Source organism: Malus domestica, chromosome 13 (assembly GCF_042453785.1).
Source record: "Malus domestica chromosome 13, GDT2T_hap1".
Taxonomy (NCBI): Eukaryota; Viridiplantae; Streptophyta; class Magnoliopsida; order Rosales; family Rosaceae; genus Malus; species Malus domestica.
The window spans coordinates 32,445,572-32,471,526 of record NC_091673.1 but is presented as its reverse complement, the minus strand read 5'-3'; the positions used below and the strand labels follow the sequence as shown (position 1 = coordinate 32,471,526).

Sequence of the window (25,955 nt, the reverse complement as noted above, 5' to 3'; positions counted from 1 at the left end):
GCTTGTTTGCTCTTGCTGGTTTTTCGCCGCTCATGGCTTGGCCCTAGTTTAATTTATTAATTAATTTCAAAAAATAAAATAAAATAAAATTTATTATCAACAATCATGTCATATGATTTACATAATTGATCTAAAATATTGATGTCCGTAGTATTGCCCATACAATTCTAAGGCTAGCTTTTCAATAAACAATGAGAGTGGGTAACAAATCTCATCCATCATCCAATCTTGTATTTACATTTATTGAAACAGTTTTCCCATTACTTGTTGAATCACATTAGGAAAAGAAAAACAATACATGTGGATGTGAGGATGATCTATAAATTGGATTCAAATGCAAAACATGTCAACCCAAAAGAATATAGTCTGTCTGTCGGCTTCTTCAACAAACCAAATCAAAACATTATTTCAATCCTATCCCATTACATTTAAAAATGACAAAAAACTATGTATCTCCCAAAAAGAAATTTCAAAAAAGAAAAACAAAAAAGAAAAAAGAAAAAAAAAAACCTCATGTGGAGTTGGATCTGAAGAGCAGAGAATTCAATCAGGGCCGTCCTCATTTTCACCACCTCCACTTACGTGGCGTTTCCTACAGTCGCAGTAAAAAACCGTGGTAACAACGTACCCCCAAAGCACCACTAACCCGTACAAAATTACCCAACCCAATTTATCCTCAATGCCCACCACCACCCTCGTCAGCGTCGCCGTCGATGATCCCTCCATCAAATCCTCACCATCCATCACTTCCTCCAGCTTCCTCGCAACCGCCCACGTAAACAACACGAACATGCCCGACATCACCCACCCGCATAGCTTCTTACCCGCCATCAACTCCCACCCGACCCGAATTGCATCCCACCCGTACCTCTCTTCCAAAATCGACGCCACTAGCCCCAGGCCCATCATCCCCATCAGGTATATTTCCAGACCCGACCCGAGAACCATGATGACCAATCTGGACCAGGACGAATTGAATACAGTTGACAAAGTGCGGAGCACTAGTGCGGACGCTATCGACAGCGCGTAGATACAGATGGACGTGACTAACGGCCTTCTCCAAGTGATCTTGACGGCGTTAAGGGATGAGCGGAGAGTGGGGCGTTTTCCATGGATTGATGTCGAGGCGGCTGTCACGGCGGCGATGGAAGCGAGTAGTGAGAGGGCGTAGGAGGGGAAGAAGAAGACGACCTTGATGCGGAGGAGCGAGATGGCGTCGTCGCGGGACTCCTTCCAGACCTGGCGGGCCTCGAATCGCGTGGGGGCGAGGCGTGCGAGGGATTCAAGGTGGTAGATGTGGGATTTGAGGGGGTGCGAGGAGAGGGAGAGGGAGAAGAGGAGAAGGGAAAGCGGGAGGGTCGTGAGGGCAAAAATGGAAACGAAAGTCAGTTTGTTTTTTTGGAAAATCTTGAGGGAATCGAGGAGAACCTTGACAATCGTTGATCGGTGATCGTGGGAGAAGACGCCGTCTGTTTCCGACATTTTCTGTCGACGGATGACTCCACCTTCACTGCCCTTTGAAGTTTATGAGGAGTTTAAGGAAAGCTATCGACTGCCGTCTGGAATTACAGAATTTACGGTAATACCCATTTCGGCCTGATTGTCCGGGGTTTTTTATTTAGGAAACTAATGAAAAATACTTTAATACTTTGAATTTTAACAAAAAAATCATATACTAACTTTGACATACTCCGATCTAGATCGAGGCATGTTGGCCGTCACGTAAAGGTTATGTAGCCATGTGCACAGTGCAAAAACAATATTAATATAAGGAGTGCGAATAAACAAAGACCAATCCAACTAGAGCACTAGATAACAATAAGTGCAAGACGAAATTAAGTGTGTGAAGGGAAAAGTATGAGTTTTCACATATAGGGATTTCAAAATTACTAACATGCATATACAAATCAAATTTAATATACGAAAGCAGCGGAAGCATTTATAACAAATTATCAAAGCTATAGTCATGCAAATCCCCTTCAAGGTTCATAGGTTTATATATAAAGCATCAAAACAATTTTAGAGAAGAACAAAGTGAAGGTTTAGTCTAATACCTCTTGATCTAGACTTGAGACCAAGGATGGACCACCTCCAAGCCCTTTGTTCCTTGAACTCCTTGAGCCTAGCTTCCCTCCTTGCCTCCTCCACTTTGTTAGAATGAGTGCTTCTAGGTTCTCTTCAAGTTTCCAAAGTAGGAAACCTCTAAAGATCCTCACCCACTAGTGTAGTGAGAAGGATGAAGGAATAACCAAAAGGGTGAAAGATGTGTTAGTAAAAACACCCCTAAGGTGGCCGGCCTTTGTAGTGTTAGAGAGCTATTTTTCTTTTGCCTCTTTGTTGTTTTAACACTTCAAAAACCTTAATGAACAATATCTCTATAAAGTTCCTTATATAGACAAAAAGAAACCTAGTCAACCACTTGACTAAATATCTCTCCCTTTCCACTTAAAGTGGCCGGCCTCTTGTGTTGGATTTGGGCTTTGGGCTTTTATATATTTCAAGTCATCCAATGCTTGAATAAAAGCCCAATGGGTTTAGGCCCAATGGGCCCAATTAAACCCGAACATTTCTTTAAGCCCAAAACGATCTTTATCGCTTTTATGATTTCTTTAGACTTTCTAAATTAATCACAACACTTAATTAATCCAATTAATTATTTCCATCATCCATTAGTTACTCACTACAATAGTGTATTGGTGAACAATCTTTTAGGTTCTAATTAGCAAGGCAGTGAGGTGATTGGCACCAATCCAATTGATTATATTTAATCCAATCACTTAGTGAATTAAAACATACTTTTAATTCACCTTCTTCTTTGACGACTACATTTAATCATTTAGAAGAACTCACAAGCCATGAGTGACATATAACTATATATCATGGCTACCCAAGCTAATGTAGAAGTTTGTTCGGAAAACCTATTCAGTTGGAATTACAATGTAATTCGATCCTTCTCTAAAACAATACTCTCAATCACATTACTAGGGTATGAAAATATTATGTCAAACCCCTAATGTGATTATTCCTTCTTATATGATTCTTTTGAGTCGTATAGGAACGCTTTCCTTTATTACGCTCGATACTTCGGCCGAAGATTCCCGAATCATATCTTAGAGTATTCTTCCTCTCTTATCGAGGATTAGAGATTCCTTGTTGCGCATACACTTGCCTTCATGACTAAGTGGCTTAACCCCAATTATGCCGTGGACACCCGCGAATGGGGAGACTTTGACATAATCAAAGATTAAGTACTTAACCACAAGACAACGACGATGCCTCAGGTCAAAGGACTACTTACATTATTCCAACCATTAGAGTTACTTGCTTGACATGTGAGTAGACCTCCATGCAAGTACTCTCGTTCGATTGTGTTCAGTGAACTCATTCCCTTAATGAGCACCTACATACTTGTCTTAGTGTCACAACACGAATGGGATGAGACTTTCCATCCTTCCATTTGAAGCAGACACAGTATGTACCGGTCTAAGCATTGTCAGTATCCCTTCGACAATCCAATGACCAGGAACCTTTTTGGACATTTGGTTATGTGAAGAAGGTCTCTGTAGTCTAACATCATTAGATTACTTCTTCAATCGATCCATTGTCCATGGATACACTATTTAGGACATATATCGTTTATTGAGATAGTCCTAATTAGTATCTTTGCCATTTTGATGTATAAGATTCATCTATACATCGATTTATTTGTCCTGAAAGGTTTCTTCCAAAGATTGACTTTCAGGGCATATTTCCAACAATCTCCCACTTGCACTAAAGTCAATCACTAGTGTATCTTATACATCTTGTTGAGAGAGCTTTATGCTCGTAGGTTAACTTGGTTATGTATTAATCCCTTTTATTATTTAAAAGGGATTTTCTTATCAAATGTTTCCAAAACATTTGATGATGTCTCTTTATTGTGTTCGAATACTTTGATGAGACCTTGATTCCATGGCTTGAGCTATCGCCCCATTACGTCGTAGTATCCTACTAACGACCTTATGGTTTGGATTCAATCATTGGTTCTATAAGAACCCCTTCATTCAAAACACCTTTTTGAAGCAGTTTCTAAAACAATATATCGTCATATATTTCGTTTGTATACTTTATACATGATCAGATCATATTTATATATATTTTTACTTCGAATTCACTCGTCTTTTCTTAGTTAGTTCCTTATATTTTTGAGCTATTTACGTTATTTTTGTGTTTATAGGATTTGTTATGCAAAGAAAATAAAAATAGAACAAGTGAAATTTTATGTAATAAATTCGTCAAAACTGTCTGTGTAGATCAGATTTTAAATTAAATTAAAAAAAATAATAATGATAAGTCATGATGATGTTTGAAACATCATCATGATTCATGTTGTGAAGAGAGAGAAGCACGGTCCACACGGGCAGAGGACGAGAAAAAGCAGAAAATAAAGATGTAGATGCGGGGAGAGAGGCGCAGGAAATGGGGGAATAAGAGGGCAGGTCAGAGAGCAGAGGGGGGAGACTGACAGAGGTCAGAAGCAGAAAATAAAGAAGAGACAGACCAGCATAAACCGAGAGAGAGAGAGAGGGGTGAGAGAGACTGACGGGATCAGAAAACAGAGAGCAGCACGGGAGGACTGACTGGAGGGATAAACAAATATAGAGGTCAGAGGCAGGGGTTCAAAGGCTGGGCAGACAGAGCACTGAAGCACTCTTCTCTCTCGGTTAAATCTTTCCAAACTTATATTTTATTTCTGTTTTAATAATGTGTAACTAAATTTATTTTGGCTAGAGGTTAATTCAAAGCCATGAATATATTTGTAATATGAATTGATTACCTTCAGTTGTGATTTCTGAGTTGTGATTTAATTTGCTTAACTGCTTGATTGATAGCTTATTTTTGTATGTCGATTAAGAATGCATACTTAATTTACATGCATGAATTTGACGCTAGAATATAAGGGAGTTTCACCTAATCGTTATGAACTTATATTCACAAGTAGTGAAGGTTGCTAGTCACAATCACGTTAAGTAAATTCTTGGCATAAGTTTCATGCAAATCATAGTAACGAGTGCCTCGTCAATGCTTATGTTTTTCATAGAACTTAATGATTCTTGCTTGTATCTCTATTATGCAATTCATGTAGGGAACTTGTAGGGAATGTTTTGGGTTGTCGTATGCAATCATCTAACCCAATAACTTGTGGAAAAACTGAGGGTTAATTAGTGCAATTCACGGTTAATTTGGGGCGTTGAGATTTACAATTTATTGAAAGAACAACTGAAAATCAATTTAGGTTGCATATGTGTCATGTGTGGAGAAGAACCCTCTAGCTAGTCCGTCACCTATCCTTTCACCTTAATTTCATGCTTTTGTCAATTCTGTAATTTATTTAAGTTTAATTTACTTCTTGTCAAAACCAAACCCCCCCCATTATTAAATTATATTATTTAGTTAGTTTTCATTGTTGTTAGTCTTTTAATTCAATTTCCGTCCATTTCAGTTCCTAGTGTCTAATTTGATTGTTTTCATTATTTTGAGTCATTCTAAGTGTGTTTCGAGTTATTAGAGTTTTTAGCCTAGTTTTGTGTCCTTGAGTCTTGTTTAATAATTCTAAATTAATTTAGAATAGATTAGCAATCCCTCCTAATCCCCGGCCTAGAACGATACCCTACTTACATACTTTACTACAATTGATAAAAAGAGGGTTTAATTTGTGTGCTTATATATTTCGCATCAATACAAACTTTGCTCCAACCTTGAGACCATTGTAGTACAATACTAACAATTCATTCATATGATTAGTACTTCATCCATTATGAAGTTCCATTTGTTAAAATGGCTTATTTTTCATTCTGGTTAATAACCTAAGTGAATGCATGCTTCCAGAGTCCCACTCTGATATTTCTTTCTTAAAGGCAATAATACTCTATCAGTTGCTTTGGTTCTAATCCTGGGATATAGTAATATCTTAAAGTGACAACCATGTGGTTCTTCACCTTTGGATATCTACTTCACAAGTCTATACATGTGTCCCTTTTGTGATTTTGTGACATATTCATTATTAGGGTTATGAAAGTGATTTTCTATCACATAGGAAAAAGCTTTCTTAAATCTACAACATTTGAGATTTAATTCCCATACAACATCATTGAGATAGCCTTGCTATATCAATAAGTCCAATTTCAAGTCTATACTTCAAAATTGACCATGTCATGTTTTGTCATTTTTCGAGTAACATTTATGTTTTATCAAGTCTATCAAATAGACTTTATTCACATCATGTTGCTCAAATTATAACATCACTCCCACTGGCCTTGTTGTAACTTAGGATTCATTCAAAAATAACAATTATATTTTCTTGATTTGAATGCATATTGCTCCCACTAACTTAAATGAATCACACACAAAAGAATTCCTTCTCAAGTAATTCCATTTGAAATGTGTGACTTGTTCCATTAAGTCTATTCATTTAAATTTTATGGTGTCATACACCATACTTCAAGTTTTAGTCATACTAAGACCTTTAATGCAGTCATATAAGAATTATCCAAGTCTTTAGTGGAAGCATGGCTCCTACTAAGGATATAGAAACTCAACCATTCCTTCTAGGTGGTTGATATAATTCTTTATTAAAACTACATAGAGCAATATTGTTACATGAGATGTTGAATTTGGTTTGTCTTGTTGTTAAACCATATGTTGTGACTCATTTTGAAACTTATTCCCTTTTGTTTCATCAACTTGTCCATATGCTTGGTTATTTAGCTTGTTCTCATAAAAGAGAATTATGGACAACTCCCAACATATAACCATTTTATGCTAGGTTGACGAAACCAACATTCAAAGACTATTCTTTAGAATGTCACACAACATAGAATTTTAATGTTTTGAAGAGCTTGAGTCTTTTAACAATTAAAATTGCAAACTCTTAATAATAGTCAAGTACTATTATCCTTTAGACAACTATAAACCAATCATATTCAAGTTTATATCCATTTTCACACCTCCCACTATTTCTCATGACTTTAATGAGAAATCATTTCATACATTCAAAATGTATAAAAGTGGATTATATTGGTAGAAGACATTGTGTGGTAGCTTAAAAAAAAAAAAAAACTTTTCAAGCTCATTTGTTTCAATCTTCACTAAGTTAATGTCTTGTTATTAAGTGACTAAAGTCTTTAAACATTTTATAGATTTAGACACTTGTTTCTTGGTTTAATCACTAACACAATTGACATTTTAAAACCTTTTTAAAGAATGCCCAATTAGTTGTTCAAAACTACTAATTGAATCAAGAGTGATCTTGATCATTGTGTTTCAAGTGATAACCATATAAGAAACGTTTTTCTTATTACTTATATCATTATAATGTGATCTTCCTTTTCATCAAGAAAGGATTCTCTAGACTTTTGTCAATTCATATAGAACTCATAGGTAGACAAATGGAACCAAATCTAAAGATTCATTGTATCCTTTTATGTCCTACATGTGAGATCTATCCATAATTGATAAGTCTAAAGTTTTGGTTTATCACATTACAATAAGTGATATAAATCTTGTATCTCATCTAGGCTACAACAAGACAATTTTCAATTCATAACACTACTTTAAGGAAATAGTATTTTAAAAAGGCATTCTTCACATTACATTAATATGATATTTCAAACATTCATAATGTTTAATACAAAAAGTAGTAGCTCTATACATTTAGAGACTAATTCAAATACCTTTATACATTTAGGCACTAATAGTGATCTTCCATCATATGAAGCCACATAAAAGGTTCTTAACAAAATAAGAAAGTTTTAAAGACTATCTTATAATGCCTAACAAACTTCCTAAGTAGTAAGCAAAAAATATAGTGGCCGAACCCTTCTCCACATTTTCCTTGCTTGTTCCTCTTCTACTTGGCTCCTCCACCTATATACAATTATACAAGTGATTAGCCCTTTATATCAAATATAAATATTTAGAAGATCTAACATTTAGAATTGAAGATAAGAACATAAACCATACCTTGTGGCTTGTCCTTAAGAGTTGCAAGGTATAACCTGCAATTCCTCTTCCAATGCCCCTCCTTTCCACAGTGGTGGCAAGTCCCTTTGGGCTCCATTGCCTTCTTTTTCTTCACTGCTCCTTTCGACTTAGGAGTGGGTGACTTCTTCTCCTTCCCTTTGCCTTTGCCTTGCGGCTTGGCCTTGGAAGAGGATGGCTTGTTGTAGGCTACTGCAGCAGTCCTTACAACGTTCTCTTTCTTCATAGTCTTCTCAGCAGTTACTAACATATTTAGTAACTCAGAGAGAGTACTATCCATCTTATTCATATTGTAGTTCATTACAAACTGCGAGAATGAATCAGAAAGAGAAGCCAATATAAAGTCCTGGGCCAATTCCCCGTCAAGTGGAGTACCAAGGTTCTCCAGTTGTTCAATGAATCCTATCATCTTCAGTACATGTTGGTGTACTGGAGCCCCCTTGACCATCTTGGTCTTCACAAGTTCACAAACAGTGCTAAAGCGACGGTTGCGCGTCCTTTCACCATATAACTCCGTAAGATGGAGTATTATGGAAGATGCACTATCCATGCCCTCGTGCTGTCTCTGTAGCTCCTCATTCATGGAAGCCAACATATAGCACTTGGCTTGTGTGTCATCCTCAACGTGCTTGTCATACTTAGCACGTTCATCCTCAGTAGCCTCAGGGCCGAGAGGTATGTGAGGTGGAGCCTTGTCTAGCACGTAAACAATCTTCTCCAATGTTAGGAGAATCTTGACATTACGATACCATGATGGGAAATTGTGCCCCTCTAGGTAATGTTTGTCGAGTATTTTCGCGAGTGTGCTTCCAACCATATCTATATACATAAACAATAAAATAATTAGATTGATTGTTGATTAAGTCAAACGATTCGGGTCTTTAAACCGAATGACACCACCCACCATTTTTGGCAAATTCCATATCCCTCAAGATGGAATCCGGGAGATTTCAAAGAAAGCTCCTAGCGGGTTATGGGAGGCTCACTATTACCAAGCCCACCTCACGATTATACGATGTTGGCTAGCAAAAATAATAATGAGAGGGTACACTTACCCATTCACAACAACCTCTTGTGATTACCCATCTTTTTGGCCTCTAGAGAACAATGCCTAACGATTATACGATGTTGGCACCATTTCTCTTAGTTAAGTTCTTTCCCACCATGCCGGTTTAGATAGGGGTTCAAGCATGACCTCATGATTATACGATGTTGGCCACACTCGTTGCCTACCTTCACCTCATCAAATGTTTTAAATAAACTCCTCCTGAATATAAGCATGGACTTTGCACTCCCCCATTATAGGGTGAAGGCGGTGTACAAGTCATAAACGATTGGAGCCTACCACGGTGGAAGGCCACGAAAAAGTGTTCAAAGCACTCTTACGCTTACAACTTAATATTGTTTGGTTGAGGGATTTTAAGGTCTCATCAATTTTATTTATTTAATCACATTCAAATAAATAATGTCCTATTACAACTACTAGTCCAAAGTTTAATGAATTTAGTAGCATATAATATCCCCACTATTCGTTTTCATAAAACAAATCAATATCAAAACATTTTTCAAAATATTGGAGATATATATAACTACTAATTGTATTCATTATAGTTTAGTAGCGTATGATACTCCCACTATTTGTTTTAAGAAAAACAAATCAATATCAAAAACTAATTTTTCAAATATTGGAAGTAACTACTACTACTAAGGTTTTTGCATTCCTTTTAAATTGGACTTTATAGTTATCTTAGGCTCCTGGATGACCATGGACTTATTAGGTTATTGCAACAACAAGCCAACATTGTTGAATATAAACTCGGGGAGGTTGTGTCAATTTAATTACGTGCTTATCAATCCAATTAAAACATTTTCATTGAGCCATTAGAAATGAAAGACAATCATTCATTGCTAATTAGGGCATTGGACCCATTTAATCTTTAATCTCATGTCAAAACCCTCTTTTAGTTATGTCTCCTTACCAATAGTTAAAGAAACTCTAGTCTAGCACTAGAGGGAATCAACTAACGAATAGAGATTAAGAAGTAATAAGAATTACAAACCGATTTGTACAAATTCCTATAAATTACACATACTAAAAGGGGAGAGATAGATTAACGTCAAACGTGACAAGGTCCAATTAAACAGTAATTAAAACACATTCCCAAGGTTCAAACAATTTGATTTTAGCGCCTTATCTCATAGCTCAATTATCGTTTAAGGCATAAGTCCAAAGTCATCCATTTTCTAACTACTTAATCATATTAAATAATCAAAATGGAATGCAACATGAACATTTAGATTTAGTGCATATGGGCATAATAGTATTATGAGTTTAAACAACTAACAAAATTAAAATCAAATATGAAAAAGTTAGGGATCAAACCGTAAATACTCAAAAATAAATATCAACTTTTCAAAGATTACAAAATAGCCCCACAAGTGGATAAATCCACTAGGGAGGCCGGCCACATTAAGGGGATGGGAGGTTTCTTACACACTCTTACACAACATGCATCAAAAACCACATTATGTAGAAAAAATTAAATTTTGCTTGTCACTTGGTTTTGCTTCAAAGACTTTAGGGAAAAGGTGATGGAAATCCTCCTAGTCAAGTCTAGGGTTTTATAAATATATGATATGGTTATGGATGGTATGAACATCATCCAAAACCACAAAACAATGCATGAAAACCAAAGAAAACCATTTTCACCTAAAACCAAACCATGAACACCAAGAACAAAGCCATGAACACATTTTCAAGATTTGTATATTCTTGGTGATTTTTCAAACCCAAAAACAAAAGTGACAAGAACCCTTTTTTCTAGCTTTAAAAGGATGTGTGAGTGGTTTACAATAAAACACAAACACAACCCAAAACCACCCCCAAAACCGTGCCCTCCCTTTTGGTTCAAAACCCCAAAATTTTGTTCATGACTTATTCTTCATTCATGCATACAAAACAACTTTTACATGCATATCTTTTCAACTCTTGATTTATATTTTTCAACCATTGAAAAACAAAAGACAAACATACTTTAAATGAAGAAATAATATGTCAAACTAGTTCTAAACTCATTTTTCATTCATGCATACAAAACATTTTTGCATACATATATTTCTCAACTATTGACTAACATTTTTCAACTATTGAAAAACAAAAGATAAACATATTTTGAATGAAGCAATAATTATGTCATACATAATATTAATACCCATATGCATAAAATCCAAAAGGACATATTATACATAAACCTTTGGCTCTGATACCACTTGAAGGGAAAATTATGAGTTTTCACATATAGGGATTTCAAAATGACTAACATGCATATACAAATCAAATTTAATATACGAAAGCAGCGGAAGCATTTATAACAAATTATCAAAGCTATAGTCATGCAAATCCCCTTCAAGGTTCATAGGTTTATATATAATGCATCAAAACAATTTTAGAGAAGAACAAAGTGAAGGTTTAGTCTAATACCTCTTGATCTAGACTTGAGACCAAGGATGGACCACCTCCAAGCCCTTTGTTCCTTGAACTCCTTGAGCCTAGCTTCTCTCCTTGCCTCCTCCACTTTGTTAGAATGAGTGCTCCTAGGTTCTCTTCAAGTTTCCAAAGTAGGAAACCTCTAAAGATCCTCACCCACTAGTGTAGTGAGAAGGATGAAGGAATAACCAAAAGGGTGAAAGATGTGTTAGTAAAAACACCCCTAAGGTGGTCGGCCTTTGTAGTGTTAGAGAGCTATTTTTCTTTTGCCTCTTTGTTGTTTTAACACTTCAAAAACCCTAATGAACAATATCTCTATAAAGTTCCTTATATAGACAAAAAGAAACCTAGTCAACCACTTGACTAAATATCTCTCCCTTTCCACTTAAAGTGGCCGGCCTCTTGTGTTGGATTTGGGCTTTGGGCTTTTATATATTTCAAGTCATCCAATGCTTGAATAAAAGCCCAATGGGTTTAGGCCCAATGGGCCCAATTAAACCCGAACGTTTCTTTAAGCCCAAAACGATCTTTATCGCTTTTATGATTTCTTTAGACTTTCTAAATTAATCACAACACTTAATTAATCCAATTAATTATTTCCATCATCCATTAGTTACTCACTACAATAGTGTATTGGTGAACAATCTTTTAGGTTCTAATTAGCAAGGCAGTGAGGTGATTGGCACCAATCCAATTGATTATATTTAATCCAATCACTTAGTGAATTAAAACATACTTTTAATTCACCTTCTTCTTTGACGACTACATTTAATCATTTAGAAGAACTCACAAGCCATGAGTGACATCTAACCATATATCATGGCTACCCAAGCTAATGTAGAAGTTTGTTCGGAAAACCTATTCAGTTGGAATTACAATGTAATTCGATCATTCTCTAAAACAATACTCTCAATCACATTACTAGGGTATGGAAATATTATGTCAAACCCCTAATGTGATTATTCCTTCTTATATGATTCTTTTGAGTCGTATAGGAACGCTTTCCTTTATTACGCTCGATACTTCGGCCGAAGATTCCCGAATCATATCTTAGAGTATTCTTCCTCTCTTATCGAGGATTAGAGATTCCTTGTTGCGCATACACTTACCTTCATGACTAAGTGGCTTAACCCCAATTATGCCGTGGACACCCGCGAATGGGGAGACTTTGACATAATCAAAGATTAAGTACTTAACCACAAGACAACGACGATGCCTCAGGTCAAAGGACTACTTACATTATTCCAACCATTAGAGTTACTTGCTTGACATGTGAGTAGACCTCCATGCAAGTACTCTCGTTCGATTGTGTTCAGTGAACTCATTCCCTTAATGAGCACCTACATACTTGTCTTAGTGTCACAACACGAATGGGATGAGACTTTCCATCCTTCCATTTGAAGCAGACACAGTATGTACCGGTCTAAGCATTGTCAGTATCCCTTCGACAATCCAATGACCAGGAACCTTTTTGGACATTTGGTTATGTGAAGAAGGTCTCTGTAGTCTAACATCATTAGATTACTTCTTCAATCGATCCATTGTCCATGGATACACTATTTAGGACATATATCGTTTATTGAGATAGTCCTAATTAGTATCTTTGCCATTTGATGTATAAGATTCATCTATACATCGATTTATTTGTCCTGAAAGGTTTCTTCCAAAGATTGACTTTCAGGGCATATTTCCAACAGTGTGATTGCACGACCAGAGCATAAGTCGCCTAAGTGCAGTCCAACAGGACGAATACTAATTATACAGAACCCAAAGGTGATCTGATGTGAAATTTAACTAACACACAAATTAAAACCCTATTAAGATAGTTGTAGTATATGAAAGTATGGATCGTTCTAGACTGGGGATTAACTAGGGATGCTAATCAACACAAATATGACTCAAAAACACAAAACTAGACTTAGAAACACAAAACTAAACACTTAAGACTTAAAACTAATTCAAATTACTCAAAACAGCAAAACTAAGTGAAATTGACTCAAAATTGACCCTAGAGAGTTAATTGGACGAATTTAAGACTATTAAGACTCAAAACACTAAATTGGACATATTTGAACACATTTCTAACTAATCTAACACACTTAATTAAAGGGGGGGGATTGATTTGGACGAAATTTAACTAAACTAAACAGATTGCAAAACAAAGTAAATTAGGTGATTTGTATGATGAAAACTTAGCTAGATGATCCTTCTTCACACATGAACCATATGCAACATAAATCGATTTCCAGTGTTGTTTCTTTAAACCATGAATGACAATGCCCCAAATTAATTGTGAATGCACTAATTAACTTTCAGATTTCCCTAAATTCATTGAATTGAATGGACAACGCATCGTAATCAAATTATTTTTATCAAATTCCCTATATGAACAGCATGATAGAGATACATATCAAAGATCATTATGTTCTATGAAAATCATAAGCATTGACAAGGCAATCATAACTATGAACTGCATGATACTCTTGCCAAGAATTTACTTAACACGATTGTGACTAGCAATCTCCACTACTTTTAATTATAAGTTCATAACGATTAGGTGAAATTCCCTTATAATTTAGCATCAAATCCCTACATGCAAACTAAGTATGCATCCTTAATAAACACACAAGAATAGGTTCTCAATAACGCAGATAAGTAAATCACATTCATGTTTTACGAAACAATAAGTGAAAGTAATCAATTCATATTAAACATATGTCCATGGCTTCAAATTCACCTCTAACTAAAAAAGAATTAGTTCCTCATGTTCATAATTATTGAAAAGCAAAATAAAATAAACATGGAAACGAAACGAGGGAAGAAAGAACTCTTAGAACTCCAATGGTTGTAGGTGGCTTGCGGCACAAGGTCCTCCTACTCCAATGGAAGCCACAACAAGGCTTATTCTTCTCCAATATTGCAGCAAAATGTGTTTCTGTGACGTAGAATTATATGGGGGGTGGTGCTGCGAAATTGTGGCTGAAAACATATATTTATAGGCTAGGGTTTTCACAATTTCTGAAAGGAAAAGTCATAGGGTTTGCGGCACAAGGCTTGGGCCTCAATCCAAGAGGGAAAAAGACTAGGGTTTGGCATATTTTAGGGTTTCTAGAAGGTATAAGGTGCGGCACTCTTTTAGGACTTCCTGAAAGAGTGTGTTGTGGCTGATTTCTGACCTTCTAGAAGAGGAGATGCGCCACCTTTCTAGGGCTTCTAGCAAGGTTGGTGCGGCACATGTATAAGAGAAGGGATAGGCCTTCTAGAAGGGATTTAGGTCCCTTTGCAGCTGATTACTCATCTTCCAAGACTTGAACTAATTTCTCCATCTCTTTAGCACGTTCCTAGCTTCACTTGACCTTAAAAAACGTCCATTCCTTGTGCTCCACATGCATGCAATCCAATCCAATCCAGCACAAAATTGCTCTAAAATGCTTCAAAATGCATTTTCTTGCCAACTTTGCCAATTAGACCTACAAACATACAAAAGTAGCTTAAATCACTATAATAAACACAAACTAACTATGAAAATGCAAGAAAACAAGCTAACTAAGTCGCATAAATATACTCCTATCAAATTCCCCCAGACTTAGCTTTTGCTAGTCCTCGAGCAAAACAAAACAAACAAAACATAACCTAGACCTTCCAACATTTGCCTTAGGGATTTCCAATGAAACATGACATATTAAAAATCACTACTCACATAGATTTTAGTTATCCTTACCCTCGAGCACACACTTAATCACAGTCACCACTCACTAGCTTGCATTTAATCCATTTAAAAAAATGTTTTGAATGTAGTAACATGCCTTAGAGAATTCCCTCAATTCCTCACTAGAGATACTCTCTATTTTCACACAGATTTTCTAACTACACTCCCTATACTAGGTATATGTGAGAAGATTGATGTAAACATGAAGACTAACACTCACATAAGTTATAATCAAAGAAAGCACTTTCTGGAATTATTAATGCATGTGTATATATATAATCTCATGAACGGAATGTCACTACTTAGACACAAGAACCTGGGATACCATATGCTCAAACCAATCCCAAACTCCACATTATTGAAACACATAACACCTAAGATAGAAGTCTAAGGGTTGTAATAGGGCTAAGGGTATTGGCTAACAAAGAAAGGTCAAGGATAAACAAAGGTTCTTAAAGCAATAGTAAGCAAAGTAATGAAATTGACACTTAGAATTCACTTTTGAATGCAAAACTCCACTTTAAACAAAAAGGGACGATTCACACAATACTTAGGGCCAGATTCAAACTTTTGGACCCTTTCTTCAACAACCAATACTTGTGAGTTCATTCTCACTTATTTAGAACTCTTTTCCTTTCTTTTTCCACTTTTTATTCTTTTTCACGTTTTTTTTTCTTTTTTTTCTACATAACCTTCCCCCACACTTGATTTCTGCAATATGTTTGATCAAAAGGAATTCCCTCTAAGTCATGCTCCACTATACTTTAAGAACAAGGGTATGGATAGTCCTATTCTAGGCTTGGTCGGGGTAATGTGGCTAACAACGAAAATAGGCTAACTAAGGCTCAAAGAGGTTAAACCTACAAAACAAATGCATGGGATGAAGGCTTTTTGGCTCTGGTGGTAACTACTAAACAACTTCATCTTGTTATATTTTATGCACTCAATTTTAAGCTTTGAATGAAACGAGCATGAGTTCTAGTATTTGGAACTAAAATGATAAAGCGCATTCTAAGTAGCAACCAAGCAAAGAATAATGAGATCATGCAACGACTTTAGAAAAAAAGAAATTCACGAATTAATAACTCTCCAAATAAAGTATAGGCTCGAGCCTCTCAGGGTTGTAGCGTTAGTTTGAATTCCTTCCTTCAAGCATGTTACAAAAAGTGATTTTTTCTTCTTTTTCGATTACATGTGAATTTGTAAATGTCAACTATAACCCAGTATTAACCAAAGAGCATATCAAACTTCCACCCATGTTTGTAGCTTTCTTTAACAATCATGCAATTAAAAACCAAATCCTCATCATTGTGTTGGAAGGTACCCTAAGACACAAACAAACAAAAACGACTCTTTTTTTATCTTTTTCAAAACTTTTTTCTATTTTTTTCTTTCTTTTTCTGTTATATGACACTAAAACCACGTTGAAACACACTAAAAACACTTAAAAACAGTGAGAAACAACTCTAGTAGTGCTAGGTGGTGAAATCCTACATGTTTCAAACATAAACTCACACTCAAACAAGCAAACAACACAACTAACAAACACGACAATCATGGCAAAATAAAAACAAGAAAGAGTAGAGTTTAAAAATGCAAATCTGGTTATGGAGCTAGAATTCCATCAAGCCCTCGTTTGAACACATGGGTTGCCTCCCAAGAAGCGCTTGCTTTAACGTCTTCCAGCTGGACGATACATCCATTTAAGCTTCAATAGGGCCCATGGCATGGAGGGGTATGTCCTCCACAACATGCTCCTCAAAAGTCTCATAGTAGGGCTTCAAACGGTGTCCATTGACTTTGAATTCATGTCCCATCTTCAAACTTTGAATTTGGACTGCACCATAAGGGAAAACATTGGTAATAACAAAATGGCCAATCCATTTAGAACACAACTTACCCGGAAACAAACGAAGGTGGGAATTCAAGAGAAACACTTTCTGCCCTATGGAGAATGTTTTGCCATGAATCATCTTGTCATGGGCCGCCTTTGTTTTCTTTTTATAAATGTGAGCGTTTTCATAAGCCTCATTCCAAATCTCTTCAAGCTCATTCAATTGAAGCTTCCTATGAATTCCAGCGGCATCAATGTCTATATTGAATGTCTTAACTGCGCGATGTGCACGATGCTCTAACTCAATTGGAAGATGACATGGTTTCCCATAGATGAGACGAAATGGGGACATCCCAATTGGTGTTTTGTAGGCCATATGATATGCTCACAATGCATCATTCAAACGCAAGCTCCAATATTTCCTAGTTGGTCCAACCGTCTTCTCCAAAATCTGCTTGATTTCCCTTTTCGAAACCTCGGCTTGCCTACTTGTTTGAGGATGATAAGGTGTTGAAACCTTATGCGTGACATTGTACTTCTTGAGCAGCGCCTCAATAGTTCGATTGCAAAAAATGGGAACCCCCATTACTTATAAGAACTCTTGGCATTCCAAACCTTGCAAATATGTTAGTTTTAACAAAATCTGCAACCACTTTAGAATCATTAGTACGGGTGGCTTTTACTTCCACCCATTTCGACACATAATCCACAACAAGTAATATATATAGGAAACCATGTGAGGAAAGAAAAGGACCCATGAAATCAATCCCCCATACATCAAACATTTCGACAGAATAGATAGGATGCTGCAGCATTTGGTCTTTTGCACTTATATTACCCGTTCTTTGACAACGATCACAAGTCATTCAAAAAGTTATAGCATCCCTAAGGATAGTAGGCCAATAAAATCCACATTCTAAAACCTTATGTGTTGTGTGTTATGTGCCAAAATGACCCCCACATGCATAAGTGTGACAGAAAGTTAAAATCGAATGAAACTCGGAAGCATGCACACACATACGTAGAATTGGATCAGGGCAATATTTCCATAAATAAGGGTCATCCCAAACATAAAACCATGCATCTTTCTTGAGTTTATCATGTTGGTGCTTATTGAGGGTGCTTGGAACTTGCTTAGTGACCAAATAGTTAAGTAAATCGGCATACCATGGCTCACTTACCACAATGGTCAGCAGCTGCTCATCTGGGAATGTCTCTGGGATAGGCATGGCATCCTCTTCAAGCACCATATGGCTCAAGTGGTCAGCCACCACGTTTTCACTCCCTTTCTTGTCTCGGATTTCCACGTCAAACTCTTGGAGAAGTAACATCCAACGAATAAGCCTTGGCTTGGCCTCCTTCTTTGTGAGCAAATACTTCAAAGCTGCATGATCAGTGTAAATTATAACTTTAGTGATAAAAGCATATTTATACGACTGAGTTAGTTTGTTCTCACGCATTTATGTTGTTATTTCTTAGTTAATTATGTATTTTAAGCTATTTTCGTGTGTTTGTAGGTCCATAGGCCTTATGAAGCAATAAGATGCATTTTGGTGCATTTTGGAGCAGTTTTGGGCTTGGAATGAATAGCACATGCATGGAGCAAGGTGGATGGACGAAATTGAAGACTAAAGAGGCTAGGAATGTGTTAAAGAGAAAGAAGAATTAATGTAAAAATGACAAAGAGCTCAGCCACAAAGGGGTGTAACTCCACCATTCACCTTTCCATCATTGCCGTGCACCACCATTGCACTCCCTTTGGATTCCTATGCTGTGCATCATCATCCATGTTCCCTCCATTGACTCATTTGTTGCATCATTCCACCTCTCTTTCCTTTCTCTACCATGTGCACAATCATTCATGTTCCCTAGCTGCAACACCACTCCATTTTACCCCCATGCTTTGCATCATCACTTCACTTTCACCTTTGAATCATTTCAAACACCACTCATTGGACTCAATTGCTACACCATTCCTTGTTCCCTCCATGATTTTAGATTTCATGCATCATTACATTGATTCCTTGCACTCAATTACTACACCATTCCTTGTTCCCTCCACCATTTCAGATTCATGCATCATTACATTGAATCATTGCACTCAATTGCTACACCATTCCTTGTTCCCTCCATAATTTCAGACTTCATGCATCCTTACATTGAATCATTGCACTCAATTGCTACACCATTCCTTGTTCCCTCCATCATTTCAGATTTCATGCATCATTGCACTCAATTGCTACACCACTCCATGTTCCCCTCCATTGCCATGCACTTCCTCTATAAAAGGAAGTGTGTGTAACATAAATTTAGTATATACTTGGTTAGATCATTCACTCCCATTTTAACACAACCTTCATCCAAACACATCCATTCATCTTCATATCCATTCCTCCATACAAACAAACCTTCAAACACTCACCAACACCTTCTGCCGTAGCAAAGGAAGGGAAGGAAAGTGCTTGGATGTGCTTGCTGTCCAACTTGGATCGTTGGAGCGTTTAGGTGTTTTCTTTCTTTTGTTTCTAATGTTTAAATTCATTTCCTTTCGTTTTGTTGTAAATATCAGTGGCTAAACCCCTCTTGGCTAGGGGTGATTTCAAAACCATGATTATGTGTGCAATATAATTTGATAAATTCCAGTTATGAACTCTTGAATCGTGAATGCAATTGGCTTAACTATTTGATTGATAACTTATTTTTATTTGTTAATTAAGGGTCGACACTTAATTGGCATGCATAAATCCGATGCTAGAATATAAGAAAGTTTCACATAATCGTTACAAACTTATATTCATAAGTAGTGGAGGTCGCTTATAAACGATCGCGTTAAGTTTAATTCTAGCATGAGTGACATGATGTCATAGTTGCAAGTGCTTTGTCAATGCTTATGATTTTCATTAAACGTAATGATCTTTGATTGTATCTCTATTATGATGTCATGTAGGGAACTTTTGAAGAATGTTTTGGGTTGTCGAATGATGTCATCCAATCCAATAAAACAAGGAAAATTTGAGGGTTAACTAGTGATGTCACAGTTAATTTGGGGCATTGTTGTTCATAATTCAATGAAGTAGTAACTGGAAATCGAGTTGTTTGCATACATATCATGTGTGGAGAAAAAGCCTTTAGCTATCCCATCCATCATCTTATTTTTCAAATTTGTTTTACAATCTGTCTAGTTTTTCATACTTTTTGTTTGTTTCAACTTCGTCCAAAACTCAATTCCTTTTTACTTTAGTGTGTCTAATTAGTTAGAATCTATTTTAATTTGTGTTTTTAAATGTTTTGATTCAAGTAAAAGTCAATTTTCGTCCAAAGTCATTCCTAGTGTCTAATTTAAGTTCATTTGGTTGTTTTAAGCTGTTTTGAGTATTTTAAGTTTGCTTTGAGTCTTGTGAGTCTTGTTAAGTGTTTTTAAATTTGTGTGTTAAGATAATTTTCGCATCAAGTTTTTGGTGCCGTTGCCGGGGATTAGCAACTTTGCTAATCCCTTGTTATTTCTTTTTGTTTATTTTCGTGTCTTTTGTTTTTAGTTACTGTCTTTGTTTCTGTTTGTGTTTTTTTTTTTTTTTTTTTTTACTTTTGATATTTGATTTAGTTTTGTTTCCTTGATTTCAGGTACTAGAGAAGTAAGACATGGAATTTGCTACCATTCAAGCTCAATTGGCAGAACTTACTTCTCAATTGTCACAATATGCCGAAAGGACCACAATGCGAAGTGTCCCTACATGTGGTGTGTCTTATGGGCAAGGATATCTAACTCAACAATATTCTCAATTCGCTGCGAATGAAGATGCTTGGGGTTATCAAGGCCATAGCCAATCATGGGACAACATGTTTTCCAACACTTACAATTCGGATTGGAGAGATTATTCAGATTACATAGAACCTCAACAATTCCAACAAGATGGATATTGGTTGCAAGAAGAGGAGTTCCATTCAAGACCTATGTAGCCATCACAACCTCATATACAATATGCTCAATCAAACTCAGGTTCATCAATAGATTATGATCGAATTTTTGATGAAATAAATTCTTTGGTGCAGGGCTCACAAAATCAAACCAAGGAGGCTCAACAAGGTGGATATTGGCAGCAATCTGATGAGTTTTATTTAACACCTATGCAGCCACCACAGCTTCCCCTACAACAATTCCAATCAAATTCAAGTATGTCCACGGATAGTGATCAAAAATTTCAATTACTAACCTCTTTGCTGCAGGGGTAGCAAAATCAAAATGAAACAATGCTTAATCAAGCTAAGGAGATGAGCGAATTGAAAAATCAACTTGGAGAGATTATGGAGTTCACGGCACAAATTCAAGAGCAAAGTGAACTCTCCAACTCAACTATTGAAAATTTGAAGGAAGATTTTGAAATCCATGATGCTATCACTTTGGAAAGTGCTATAGAGGATGGAGGTGAACCCAAGACATCCAAACCAAGCCAAAACATGGATGAACAGCTGATGCTCGAAGAAGAAGAGAATAACAAAGCCATGGCAAGGGAAGAACCACCCTTGCCGCAGCCCCATATGCCCTCTATGCCTTCCACTACAACCAAGGTAAGCCTAAATTCAATTCGTCTTGACCCTGTTTCACCAAATGTGTTGGAAATGTGCCCTAAAACCAATCATATGATGATACTTTACGGATATTTCACATGTTAAACTAATCTAGTTTAATATGAAGGGCAAAGATTATTGTTTTGAGCCGTCTCATATAAATGTTATATGCTTAAATGATAAGTCCAAGGAATATGTAATTAGGAGAATGTAATTTAAAGAAGTTAGATTCATGAGACCATTCTCTTTCGTATACATATCCTAAACGTTCCTGATCATAAGATTGCCAATTGGGGATTGACAGTCCGTTAAGATCAGTACGTGCTGTGTCTTCTCTCAGGGAGAGTGACTAGTCTCGAGTCATTGGTGTGATTGACACCAAGACAAGCATGTAGGTGCTCAATAGAGAATGAGTCCACTGAACACGATCAACGAGGAGTTCTCATACTCATGTCACATGAGAACTCATGGTTGGGATAATGCAAAGTAGTCATTTGACCTGAGGCATCATAGTTGTCTTGTGGTTAAGTCCTTGATCTTTGACTATGTCAAAGTCACTCTGTCAGAGGTGTCCACGACATAGTTGGGGTTAAGCCACTTAGCCAAGCCATGGAGGCAAGTGAATGCGCAACAAGGGATCTCTAACCTTCAAACCGTTTGAGGGAGAATACTCTATGATATGATTAAGAATCTCTGGCCAGAGTATGAATGAGATTTAGGAAGTCGTTCCAAATCACATTCAAAGTAATCATATAAGTAAATGAATCACATTGGATAGTAGACATGAATAAACTATCAAACCAAACAATGTGGTCAAGAGCATTGTATTAGAGAAAGACCGTATTGCATTGTAATCCTAAACTGAATAGGTTCTCCACCTCTTCTGATTAGCTTGGGGGGTAACCATGACATACTGCTAGGTGTCACTCATGGTTTGTGGAAGCCCTAAACATGTATAAACACTAAAGGGAGAAGTGAAAGTAAGTTTCAATTCACAATTGATTTGAAAGAGTTCTAATCGCCCACGGCCTCGCTAAAAGGAACCTAATGGATCGTACGCCGTGTAAGGTAAAGATTGAAGAAACAATAGAGATGAGTAAGGATAATTAAATGGTTTAATTATTTATGGCAAGGATTAATTAATATGTTAATTAATCAAACAAATAAAGTTCGTTAAAGACCTCGGGTTAGTTTTGGGCCTCAAGGCCCAATGAGCTTCGAACGTCAAGCCCATTGACTTAAGTTGTATGACAACTTAATGACTAAATATTCACAAAGGCCCAAACAGCCCAATAACACCCTATGGCCGCCCATATTGTTAAAGGAGTGGGTTTTGGACTTATTACAAGTTTGCCACTCCAATAAAGATAGGTATAAACATGACTTTATAGCCTTTTCTTCATTAGGCTTTCTTTTAGAGAAAAGATGAGAACACAATGTCTCTCCCTTTCTCTCTAAGAGGCCGGCCCCCTTGGAGAAGATTAGCTAGCAATCTCTCATCCTCCAAGGTCACTCATCTCTTCTTTAAGTCCCTCCTTGGTGTGGAAAAATTAGAGGTTCTCAATTTTGGGAACTTGGAGAATCTTTTCAACCATCCTAATCCAAGAAATCCATGGATCTAAGAAGCAAGGAATGAAGGCCCTCTCCTTCGGTGATTAGCCTTTGCTTATGCAAAGAGGAATCAACGAAGGTATAAAATCTCTCAACTCACTTTGTTCTTGAGTTGAGTCTTGGTTCACCTTTCTACTAGGCTTTGAATTTCATGGGTAATGTTTGTTTTGAGTGCATACAAGCATGATTCCGCCTTTAATTGTTAATTGCATGCCATAGATGTTGCTCAAATGAACATGTTTTTCACAAAATTTGCTTCAAGTGGTATCAGAGCCTAGGTCTAGTAGTTGGTGAATCCTTTTGGGTTTTGTAGTTCATAGTCTTTGATTTGAATGTTGTAATTGTTACAAGCTTTATTCTTGCTTCTTTGAATGTAAATTTTGTTAGAAAATTTGCCATCTCAAATGTTGTAGATGTAGTTCATATGAGCATGAATTTTGGAGCTAAAATTTGGTGTCATGTTTTTGGGGAAATTCGGCCAAATCCAAAGGGTGGTTTTTTGGGTTCTTGTTTGTCTTGTTAAAAGTGTTTTAAGGTGACTTTTGGAACCCCTAAGTACCCTAGGATGTTAACCCCCTTTTGAGTAGTGAAATTTTGAATTTTATTGAGTGAAAACATTCATGGAGCTCTTATGAGTTTTCATGTGTGTTCTTCAATGTTCTTGATGTTCTTACCAAGAACAAAAAGTTTTGGTGTTTTGATTCAATATGCTTGTTGCTTTGAATAAAGTTTTGGTTTATTATTGATTGGTGATGGATGGTTTATGCCTTTATTGTTTGACAAAACATTTTTCTTACAACCCATCCCAATCAACTTTTCCTCACCTGCCTATTCACTTGCACAAAACACTTTCAAATTTTTGAATTTTTCACCAAAACCTTTCCCCCCCTCCTATTTCACTCTCACCAACCGGCCACCCTATTAAAATAGGGTACTTTTGGGGCTTTTATGCAATTACATAAAGTTTTGATACTTTTGTGTATTTGTACTTTGACCCGAAAGTTTACATTTTTACGTAAGGGCCCAAAAACACTAAAGGACAAATTGTTTTGCTCCTTTAATGAAGTTTTTGTATTTGATGAAATTTTTGGGTTCTAGTTGTAATTACATGAAGTAGTGGACTTTTGTGTTCTTACAAAGTGACCTCAAAAGTTTGTGTTTTGCAACATAGCCCAAAAAGTTGTGGTTATTGCATTTGGCCCAAATTAGTTGAGAACAAAATAGTTTTGTATCTTTAAATGAGAATTGGATTTTCATTTCATTTAGCTCCATTTAAATCAATTCTATGGAAACAAAAACCAAATGAAAATGTTGCATTCAAGTTTAATTAGTTAAAGCGTTAATTAATTAAAGAAAGGGTGATTATGAACCTAAGCCTACGATAATTGAGCTATGTGAAAGGCCATCTCAAATTTGTTTGAACCATGGGAATGTGTAGATTAGATTTTGGTTGTAATTTGATATGATCAAATGTTGTAAAAGAGCGTAAGCTCTTCTTTACTTTAAAGTAATTTGTTTTGATCAAATGTTGTAAAAGAGCATAAGCTCTTCTCTACTTTGAAGTACTCCTTTCTTGTTTCATTTGATATGCATGAAATTGGAGTAGTTGGGTCCAACGCCCAATAGGAAAAACACGCCTTAATATGATTAAACGCGTAACTAAAATCAATCACCATCCCTAGACCGAGATTCAACACTAGGCTCATGTTGGATCTAATCAAAGGTTCATAGTCATCCTAAGGCCCTAAGGCAACTATATAGTCCATCAATGAATGCAAACCTTATGTTAGTAGTACCATATACTCTTGCTTTAAAAACCGTTTTACAAGCATAGTGGGAGTATTATATACAACTAAATCAATCACATGGACTAATAGTTATAATAGGACCAAATTGTTTTAATAAGATTAAAATGCATGCTTATATGTGATGAGACCTAAAACCCTCAACCAAACCATTATTAAGTTGATAAGCTTGAGAGTACTTTGAACACTCTTTCGTGGCCTTCCACCGTGGTAGGCTCCTATCATTTGTGACTCGTACACTGACTTCACCCTATCATGGGGGAGTACAAAGTGCGTGCTTACACTCAGGAGGAGTTCTATATGCATACATGATGTTGTGAAGGTAGGCAACGAGAATGATCAACATCATATCATTGTGAGGTTGTTCTTGAACCCCTACTCGAACTTGCATGGTGGGAATGACTTAACTAAGTGCAATGGAGCCAACATCATATCATTGTGAGGCTTCATTCTCTAGAGGCCAAATAAGATGGGTACTTGCAAGAGATGCAAATAAGTAAGCATACTCTCTCATTATTATTGATGCTACCCAACATCATATTATTGTGAGGTGGGCTTGGTAATGATGAGTCTCCCATACCCTACTAAGAGTTTCCTCCAAAACTCTCGAATTCGGATAAGGGATATGGAATTTGCCAAAAATAGTGGGTGGTGCTATTTGATTTAAAGACCCATATCAAATAGCTTAAAATCAATCAATTTATATTCGTTCTGTATTTATTTACCAATATATTTGCAAACGCTATCCAAAACTTGACAAAGAAAAAGCCGAAAGCTTTAGTTTCCGGATTTGGTACTACAATCCCATAGATTGTCTATAATGGCTTGTATATGTACCTAAGTAGTCTCATCCTCACGATCTTCCTATTGATAATGTATCATTGGAAGAACATGTTAGATAAGTGTATCATAAAGAGGACAACA

General features: G+C 36.4%; 1 protein-coding gene across 1 annotated transcript; it reads right to left on the bottom strand.

Moving 5' to 3' along the window:
- Nucleotides 1-543: 543 nt before the first annotated feature.
- LOC114820436 (uncharacterized) lies at nt 544-1,482 on the bottom strand. Its single transcript, XM_029091060.1, has one exon. It carries the CDS (start codon nt 1,480-1,482, stop codon nt 544-546), a length of 939 nt encoding a protein of 312 aa, XP_028946893.1.
- Between the last annotated feature and the right edge of the window lie 24,473 nt (nt 1,483-25,955).

What these genes read in the sequence shown, in the direction of transcription:
- LOC114820436 (XM_029091060.1), bottom strand. Translation starts at nt 1,482, where the DNA reads ATGTCGGAAACAGACGGCGTCTTCTCCCACGATCACCGATCAACGATT.